General features: G+C 39.1%; 1 protein-coding gene across 1 annotated transcript; it reads right to left on the bottom strand.

Annotated features, from left to right (window-relative positions):
• Positions 1 to 2,630: 2,630 nt before the first annotated feature.
• LOC137728657 (glycine-rich protein 2-like) lies at positions 2,631 to 3,675 on the bottom strand. Its single transcript, XM_068467383.1, has one exon. It carries the CDS (start codon positions 3,598 to 3,600, stop codon positions 2,962 to 2,964), a length of 639 nt encoding a protein of 212 aa, XP_068323484.1. The 5' UTR covers positions 3,601 to 3,675; the 3' UTR covers positions 2,631 to 2,961.
• Between the last annotated feature and the right edge of the window lie 6,259 nt (positions 3,676 to 9,934).

Here is a 9,934-nt window from a genome sequence, read left to right as displayed (position 1 = left end):
CCATATATTTAATTCCTTTTTGTGCCCATATTTTTAAACTTTTATTTGTACCCTTAATTTTTAAAATATTTTATTTGTCCTAATAATTTTAAATTTTGATTTGCATACTAAATCAGGTCGGGGGTGCATTTTGTGGTTAACATTTTTCATTTTCGACATTGAGATTGGTATAGATTTTTTTTTAACAAAAATGAGATTGGTACATTCTTTTGACATAGAAAACGTGTATGGCTTGCTACATTTTTTTTTGACATTGAGAACTATATATACAGGTGAAATTAATTGTTTTTTATCCCACAAATTGTGGGTTTTAAGTAATATTATACATTTTTAATAGAAAAAAAAAAGAAAAAGATATCTCATAAAATGGGAAGTTATAAAATTTAAAATTTGTAACTCTCATAATAAGTTAATACAATAATAAATTACATTAATATTAATATGTTGAGGGGTAGAAGTCAAAGAATTGTGATAAAAAACCGAAAATCAATAAGATTTCAATTAAAGAACAATAGTGAGTAGAGATCGCATTCAAAATGTTCGTATACTTTTAAGACTATTATACCCTAGAAGCCTCGAGTCAAGCTTTCTTTTCTTGAAAAGTTGAAGCTCCCAGACCCTCCAAACAAATGATATTTAATAGATTACGAAAAAAATGCCGCCATGGTGTCCACACGAATTCAAAATAAATTCAAAACTGAAAATGATATAAAAACCTTTTAAATTACAAAAGTACATGCCATGATGTCGACACTAATTGATATAATGGTGATTTGGTGAATCCCTCGACTCAAATAGCCGGGATTAAAAGACACCTTAATCTCTATATGTATAGTGTCCCTGCTCTCTACAACATCTCGATTGGTGCCTTGTAACCCCTTGGAAGTCATGCCTGTCTTGTTCTTCTTCTTATGCAGGTAAGTGAAACTTTAGGTATTTTGCATGTATGCTGTGATCCTAAATCCATGTTGTTGCTCTTTGGTTATGTCTTACGAGTAGGTGACCTATATTTCGTCGCATTTTTATTTCGGTTCTACCCTTATCACCTTCTTCTTCTCCAGCATATTTACATAAACTCATCCAACTTTGAAATTTCTACACTAAAATAACGAAATTTGTAGAGCCTGAAAGAGCGAAAAAAATGTAAATTTATATATTTAAAGTGTCGCATAGGTTAGTAAAGTCGTGTTTAAAGTATCACATATTTAGGAATGCGAATGAAGTAATTTATTAGACCTTTAGGTTCGTCTGTCTCTTTTTACGAATTCGTAGAAAGCATAAGAAAGCCCAGCCCAGCCATATTAGTGCTTCACTACCAAACCCATCTATCAATATGCACTGCTCCATTAAACCGGGTCCACATTGAAATTGACAACTTATTTAACTTGTGGGTTCATGTCGGCTCTAAAGCACACGTCAACCTTAATCCAGTCAAAACACACCACTAATCTATCTTCTTTAGTGTCTGTTTCTTATTTAATTATCCTCCACATACTCCCAAATTTCTGAACTACATAAATTAAATCCATCACCAACACCACAAACTTCCAAGTTCACTTGCGGAGCTTATAAAACCCAAAAAAGCCGAAACTCTGATTTATTATTCAAGGTAATAATTATTGCTTCTCGGATTTGGATCCCTTCCGGAACTTTAGTATGAGGATCCTATGAATCAAATCATCGGAGCCGTTCACCACACATCCTACGATCGCAAATCATTTGAATTTTTAATCCGATCTACATGGCATAATGATTTTCCGACGTCGCGAGATATGTTGTGAGTGGCTACGGTGACTTGATCCTTAGGATCCTCACAACGAAAATCCGGAGGAGATCCAAATCCTACCCTCAACTTCATTTCTTCAAATTCTAAACACCAAGGGAAGATGGCAGAGGAAGGCGAGAGTCTAAAACCTGGTATTTTGTCTTCTCAAGAATTAGGCATATTTGTCGAGTTTTTTCAGACTTGAGTTTTTGAGAATTCACATGCCAAACAAGAATTTCCACTAATGCGGAGGAACGCATATATAAAAATAATCCCAACACATAATTTTTGGACTCGTTATTTGTAGGTTGAAATTTGAATGAAAGAAATGGATGCTACGTGCTAACTTCGAATGCGAAATAATCTAAAACATTTTGTAATTGGAAGAAAGTTTATCCCCTTCATTCCGCATGAAAAATTGGTACGACTTGGAGGTTTTGAAAATAAAAAATCCACCGCATCTTAGATGCCAATCGCTATCTAAATCAAGCCTTTGCCGCAAGTCACGGATTTTGTGCTTTGTGTAAGTTTCTGCCAAATTTAATTCGGAACAAATCACCTCCTCCTTGGCGTGAGTTGGTTCAGAACCAATTAAATGTGCAACGCATTGAGTAAGATGCTTTTCCACTCACCTACCTCAAACCAGATGACCCAACCAACCACAACATACATTATAACACAAATGCGTTGAGGGAGGCCCACAATCCCTAAATGGTACGTTCTGTAAATGGCCATCCCTTCCCAGGTGCATTATTGTCCCTTCCCAAACATATTAGGCCAACTGAAATTTCCCAAATCAGATAAACCCTAACAATCCATGGCAATTGGCGAAGAAACAAATCAACATTATCCCAAAGCAAGCCGATAACATTAAGGAGGAGCAGAGTATATTAATGTGTATGAATCAACATCCAACCACTAACCACAGATCCACATTTTCTGCCAGAATTAACACCAAATCCTCACTAAAAAACTTGACCCAAAAGAAAAAGAAGAAAAATTACTACACCAAAAGGAATCATCATCCCCTTCATGTTGAATTCCATAGATTGAAATCAAAGGACATGACCCATAGAACCGAATACTTCCAAACACTCAAAACGAGTTTTTCATTCATAGAAACCACGACTCGATTAAGCAAAAACCAAACAGACCACCACCACAAGCACAGAGACGGTGAAATGGAAATCACGGGTTTAACCCCTGTTCGGGCACTCCCTTGCGAAATGGCCCGACTCACCACACTGATAGCAGCCTCCAGAAGCACCTCCGCCTCCTCCACCGCCACGTCCGCCACCGCCATAGCCGCCTCCACCGCCGCCGTAGCCGCCACCTCCCTGAGAGCAGTCCCTAGCCATGTGTCCGGATTCGCCACACTTGAAGCAGGCACCACCGCCACCTCCTCCACCTCCGTAGCCCCCGCCACCACCTCCGTAACCACCGCCGCCCGATCCGTAGCTTCCACCTCCGTACCCACCGCCTCCACGGCCACCTCTACCCCCACCGCTACGTCCACCAGAACCACCGTTAAAGCCGTAACCTCCGCCCCCGCCTCCACCTCCGCGGCCTCGGCCACCACCACCGCCACCGCCACCCCGGCTACCCTGAACGGGACCCTCCTCTGGGCCAGTCACGTCGACAGCCTTGGTTCGGCCACCGGCATCCTCCTCGATGGTGTACTCGACCGTCTCGCCGTCTCCGAGAGTGCGGAAACCTTCGGATCGGATGGAGGACTGGTGGACGAACAGATCCTCGCCGCCGTCGTTGGGGGTTATGAAGCCGAACCCCTTCTGGTCATTGAACCACTTGACGGTGCCGCTCAGTCTCTCACTCATCTTTCTCTCTCAATCGCAAATCTCAAAACCCTAACCCTAGAAATTCCCCTCTCTCAACCACTGTGGGTCTTTGGGCTTCAGGGTTTGACAGCTACTTATACATCCAATTCGAGTGAAAGGGTCCGACTGCCACGTGGTGACCTAGAGAACCCCAGCGACGGCTCCCTTATGCCCTCACTCCATCCTACGGCTGGGATATTTCTTATTTGTACGGATTTATGTGGGCCGCTGGATTGGGCCTTGGAATGGATACGATGTAATACGAATAGTCCATTCACAGTGTCATTTTCGTCTTTTCAGCAGTACCCAAAATATCTTACCTCTTCTTTCCTCCATGTACTTGTTGTTATTTACCTTTAAGCCCGAGGTGGAGGGGCACTTTCGGGAATGTGGAACAATGGTGCTTGGTTTCAAGCAAAAATATCCAATAATTAAGTTAGTTTGTTGAGAAATATGGCAGTGAAATTACGTTTGGGCTCCCGGGTTCGCGTGAAAAAACGAGCTTTTCCTTTTCTGGTGAGGCAAGTGCTGCGGTCAAACAGTCAAATTGACGGTCAAAGCACCTGCAGGTAGAGTCTTATCTGCTGCGTCATGTGAGCCTGCGCAACTCTCTTGTCTTTCCAACGAATAGGGTTCGTACCTGCAAGATTAAATGGATGCTATCAATCAATTAGGTTAAATATTTTTATTTTAAATTAAATGTGAATAATATCTAATTAAAATTGACCGCATAATATGCGATAAACGAACACGATTTAAGGATCTTCAAGATTCTCACAAAGAGGATCCGGAGCTATCAATTTTCTCTAAGTGTGTGGGAGACACCTCTAATTCTAATAATACAACTTATATATTTTGACAAGGTCGGTCCAGAGATTTTTGAGGCACGGAAAGACGCTAAAAGATGTGCCCTCATTTCGTATAAAAAAATTATTTGTTTTTACACGTAAGACATCGATAAAATTATAGAAAAGCATTTCAAATTCAATAATTTAGAAACACGAAAAAACTAATTTATTTTGTATCAAAAGAAGAAAACCAAAAGACTTCAGGTTTACAAATGTTTTTGCATAAATCGTGAGGTGTTATTTTGTAATTTACTAACCTCGTCAATATAAGACTAAAGAAATAATGACATTTTCGAGTCTTTAAGAATATGTATAAGTAATGAATGGGCACCAAATTAAACATTTTGACAACACATCATATGATTTGCAAATTTGGTCTAAATATTTAGTCTGCGCATTATCCTTTGTTGAAGATTAGACTTGAATTTGAACGAATGTTTAAAAATAGCAACCCATATAGTTACTAGCTAGTAATTAAGAATAAATTAAAACCAAACAAAAATTCGTAAACATTGAAAAAAAAAAAAACATTCACATAACATTTTGAACTTTGGACCTCTCGTCAATTTTAAATATAAAAACCATTACTTCTAATTAAACTTTTGATCATTTAGCCAAATTTTATCAATTTATACTGTTATGAAAATAAATTTGTAAAAATTGGAATAAATAAGCACACATGGTATTTTGAACCCAAAACCTCTTCATTAATTTCAAACAACAAAATCAACGGTTCTAGTTAAATCTATTTGTCATTAAGCCAAATTTTATAAATTTACACTCTTATGAAAACGTATATAAATATGTCACACTAATAATTTTGGTGCCCCTAAATTTTTTTGGGCCTCGAACGGTCGCCCTGACAGCACTAGGCCTGGGCCGGCCGTGATTTTGATTCTAATTTTATACTTTAAGGTAAATATTATTTTACACTTTCAAGTTTTGATGCAATTGTAATCTCTTATTTTCTGTTTAAAATACTATAATATGATATACAAACTTATATTTTAGTTTTGATATTATACATTCATTAATTAATTCGTCAATTTTGCTAAACAATAATGTGGGAACTACGACTTCCACTTTCTTATTTCATGTGGCTATCAAAAATTTTCCACATAAAAACAAGCAATAATTTGTTGTGCCAACATTTTTTAAACATTTTTCATAGGAAACTAGGTATCGACCTTTTTTCCAAGATTATGGCAAGGCCGACTCAGATCACGTCCTTTCCAACCTCACCTTTACTTGCGACCTTGTCGACCAACGCCAAGGTCTGCAAGCTCAACCTCGTCCATTCTTGCATCAAGTTTAGCTCCTCCGAATCGTCAAGCACGAGAATTGCATTGAAAATGTCAACCAGACCCTCGACGCCTCGGACTACAAGTCCGCCTGATAAGGATTGTAATTTTGGGTTTTTGGCTTAATTGTTGAGGTTAGAAGTTTAAGTTTCTATTGTAGCTATTTCTATTTTTAGTAATTAGTTATAAGGGAATTCTCCAGCTGGCGCTCTTTGTGTGATGTTGGTTTAAATAGAGCAATAGCTCTCTTGCTTTGGGAACGGTTATTTGAATATTTTAATAGAAAATAGAATATACATGAGGCTTTTGCTTTATCTTCTACCTCTCGCACTCCTTCCATTGTTTCATAGGTCAAGGTTGAGAGAGGTAATCGATTTGAGTCTTATCATTGGTATCACCCAAATCCGATCTTGGTTTCCCTTACTGTTTTATGCCCCGCCACACCCACAACACAAGATTTTCCCTCATGGATGCTCGCATTGAAGCTTTAGAGGCTTCTATCGCTGCCCTTTCCGATACTCTGGAATCGAAACTCTCCATCTTTTTCGATCAATTTCGCCGGGAGATGGCTTTCTCCAGGGGTGGTGTTGGATCCCCTTTGGCCTATGCTCCGGTTGCTCCTAGTGTTTTACCCGATTTCGTCGATCATGCTAAGGTCGAATTTCATAGGTCCCCTCGCCGTGATTTATATGACGGTCCCATCACCAACAATGGCATTCGAGGATTAAGTTTCCCAGTTTTTTTCCTGGTAAGGATCCTTTGGCCTTGATTTACCGTGCTGAGCAGTTTTTTGCTTATTACTCTACTCCGGAGCATTAGAAAGTCGTAACGATATCCTTCCATCTTGACGGCGAGGCTTTTTAATAGTTCCATTGGCAAGACTGCTTACTGACCACTCCACAATGGGACGTTTTCATACGTGCTCTTTGTCGTAAATTTGGCCCTTCCGAGTTTGAAGATAGTGCTGAAGCGCTCTTTAAACTTTTCCAATCAGGTACTCTTAAGGATTACATATCTGAATTTCGCCGTTTGGCAAATCGCACTCTAGATTTAGGGCCTATATTATTGAAGAGTTGTTTTCTAGGTGGTTTGAAAAAAGAGTTGAAATATGATGTGAAGTTGTTACATCCAAACACTGTTCATGATGTCATAGCCATTACAGTCCAATTGGATGCCAAATTCACCAATCTTAAGGGTGGGGTGTCTAAGCCTTCTCCACCTCTCAGATTCCACACTCCTAACCCCATACCTTCATCCCTGGTGTTGTTTAAACCTACTAACTTCCCAGTCAAGAAATTGACTCCAGAGGAAATACAGAAGAAGAGGGAGTGCGACAAGTGTTGGTTTTGTGACGACAAATGGACTAGGGGTCATAGGTGTATTCATAAGCAACTATTGATGTTAGATTTGGTTAGTGTGGATGAAGGGGAAGTTAAGCCACCTTTAGCCGATACTTTGCCGGAGATACAACATATGGAACTGAGCAAATGCGCATTCTATAGTACCAATGCTAAGCAAATCATGCAAACTATGAAAGTTAAGGGTAGCGTTAATGGTCAACTTGTTACAATACTCTTGGACTGAGGCAGCATACACAATTTCATAGATTCTCGATTACTTAAAAAGTTGGGATAAGCAACAACCCCCACTCGACCTTTTGAAGTCATGATTGCAGATGGAGAGAGAGTAAGTAGCTCGGGTTGCTGTACTAATAATACTTTAAATATTGGTGGATACACTTATGCAGTAGATTTATTTGCCTTACCATTAGGTGGTTGTGATGTGGTTCTCGGGGTTCACTGGCTTTCTTCTATAAGTCCAGTTTTATGGGATTTCCAATTAATGACCCTACAATTCTCTAAGGAGGGTTGTCTATACAAGTTGGTGCATAGTCCCACTACTGCACCTTTCATTCAAGAGATGTCCATGTAGCAATTGGATAAGGAAATTTTCAATTCCAACCTGAGGCTCTTCTTGTACTCGATGGAGCATGACAAACTAAAGGCTTGTAGCTTGAATTCTAAGCAGCTTCAGCAACTACAACAGGTTTTCGGGCAATTTGAGGAAGTTTTTATCTTGCCAACAAGCTACGACCTAGCAGGGATCATGACCATAAAATATTTTGGCCCATAGGGCCCTCACCTCACTTATCCTCTCCCTCTCTTCCATGTGGTGTTTTCTTCCCCACAATTTTAAGGACTCTCTCTCTTGGCTCTCATCTCTCTCTCAGACTTTCTCTTTCTTTATACACTCTCTCGTCCCTCAACTCTGTCACTTTCTCCCTCTCACCGACACCACCACCCTGCCTCACCAATGGTGAGCACCACCTTCATAGATTCTTTCCCCAATAATTGATGATTGACTCATGAACCCAGATCATGTTGAAATCCTTCGTTTTCCTTCTCTCCCTCGTTGCATAGTAACGTCGCTATGCAAAAACCTAATCCGACGAAGGTAAGGCCTGAAACTTTCCTAAAAATTTTTAGATCGTGCCTAGGAGTACATTTGGTTGTTTTTGAAACATTTTGGTGTTGTTTGGATGTAGAAATCTCTTGGAAGAAATTTTCCCAGTTTTCTAGCTGAACTGTGTTGCTTTGCAGGCTTTTTCCGAGCAACGCTGGCCACAGCTTAGTCCTACTTAAGTATATTTCGAATCCTTATCTCTCTACCTTCATTTTGGATATTAAATCTTTGAAAATGGTTATGTTTTGAACCCAAAATGGAGTCGGTGAAATTTCGTGACCACAATTCTTATATCTGACCTTATTCTTCGTTAGGTCCGGCGGTGCAACTCCAAGCCCAAAGGGGTTGACCCGATCCAAGAAGAAAGAGAAATAGATGCAACCTGGATCTGGATCTGAACCCGGGATCCGACCCAACCCATTTCCAAAATGGATCCAAAATATTCTTGGAATATTCTCTGGAATATTCCTTGCATTGACTTTTCTAAAATTTCTCTCGCAAACCCTCCTAAGCTAATTTCAGCACCTCGAGTCCGTTTTTGACATCCATTTAGTGAAATTCCAAAGTTTTAACGTAGTTGATTGTTAGGGTGGCTCGGTTGACTTTTTAGAGTAGATCGTTGACTTTTCGTTGACTTTTTACAAAAATTACCCAAGACACTTCTTAGTGTAGTCCGAGGCCTTGATTCCAAATCCGCACTTTATTTTCTCAAATTTAATCATTGTAGTTGAGTTTTACTAACGGCTCCCAATATTATGCTTAGGTGCAATTACTATCGGAGACACCGGTTTTCCACGTTCAAGCAGCTACGACCTCACAAGTATCTATGAGTGGGTCATTCTTTTGTATAGTATATATATTTGTTTAGTTTTCACATAGTATTTAATAATGAATTTTCTACGTGATTGCTATAATTAAATTAATGTTTATAAAAAAGGTTGTAATGTTGAGAGTTATGAAATTATTCTAAATTATGCGGGATGCAAAGGTATGCATACTATTATGGGATGCCTTAATTATATTTGTGGCCATGAATATTGTTATGTTTACTAGAATTAACACCTTACCGTTGCATGATCATATTTACATTATATGTTCATCGTGTGCTGCACTGATGTTAGTACTCGCCCGGGCCAGGCCCAATCTTTCATGTGTATGTTCACTTCGCACCTTACGCTCACTTTGGATCCATTGTAGGTGCCAGTCATGTCCTAGATTGCTATAGGCAATTAGGACTCATATGTGATGCGCCTAGCGCCAGTCTTCATATGACTGTAGTATTAGAGCGTAAATCATTATTACACCCAACCCTGTTCATGTCAGATATCTTTGCATGACTCATGTGTCAGCATATGTCAATGAGCACTTGATATGATATATTTGTTTATGCGAAATTATGTGATTATCAGATGTTATGTGTTTATTTACGAAATGTCGTGACATATTGCATTATTGAGATATTGCTGGCTACAGTAAGTATTTTCATACTATACATTGTATGTTATATGTGGAAACTATACTGGTTTACGACGAGGGGTTATTAGGTTTTCAAAAAAGTTTTTACAAAGCTTTATTTTAGGCCCACTCACCCTTGTTTTCGCCTCTCTAGGTTTTAGTAGCTAAGTTTTCGTGTCAACGAAGATTCTTGGCAAATCTTGGCATAGGTGTTTACCTTCCAATAGTATAATTCTCATTCTGCTTTTACTGTATTGTACTTATGCT

This window comes from Pyrus communis, chromosome 3 (genome assembly GCF_963583255.1).
Source record: "Pyrus communis chromosome 3, drPyrComm1.1, whole genome shotgun sequence".
In the NCBI taxonomy this organism is placed as follows: Eukaryota; Viridiplantae; Streptophyta; class Magnoliopsida; order Rosales; family Rosaceae; genus Pyrus; species Pyrus communis.
This window is presented reverse-complemented; position numbering and strand designations above follow the sequence as displayed.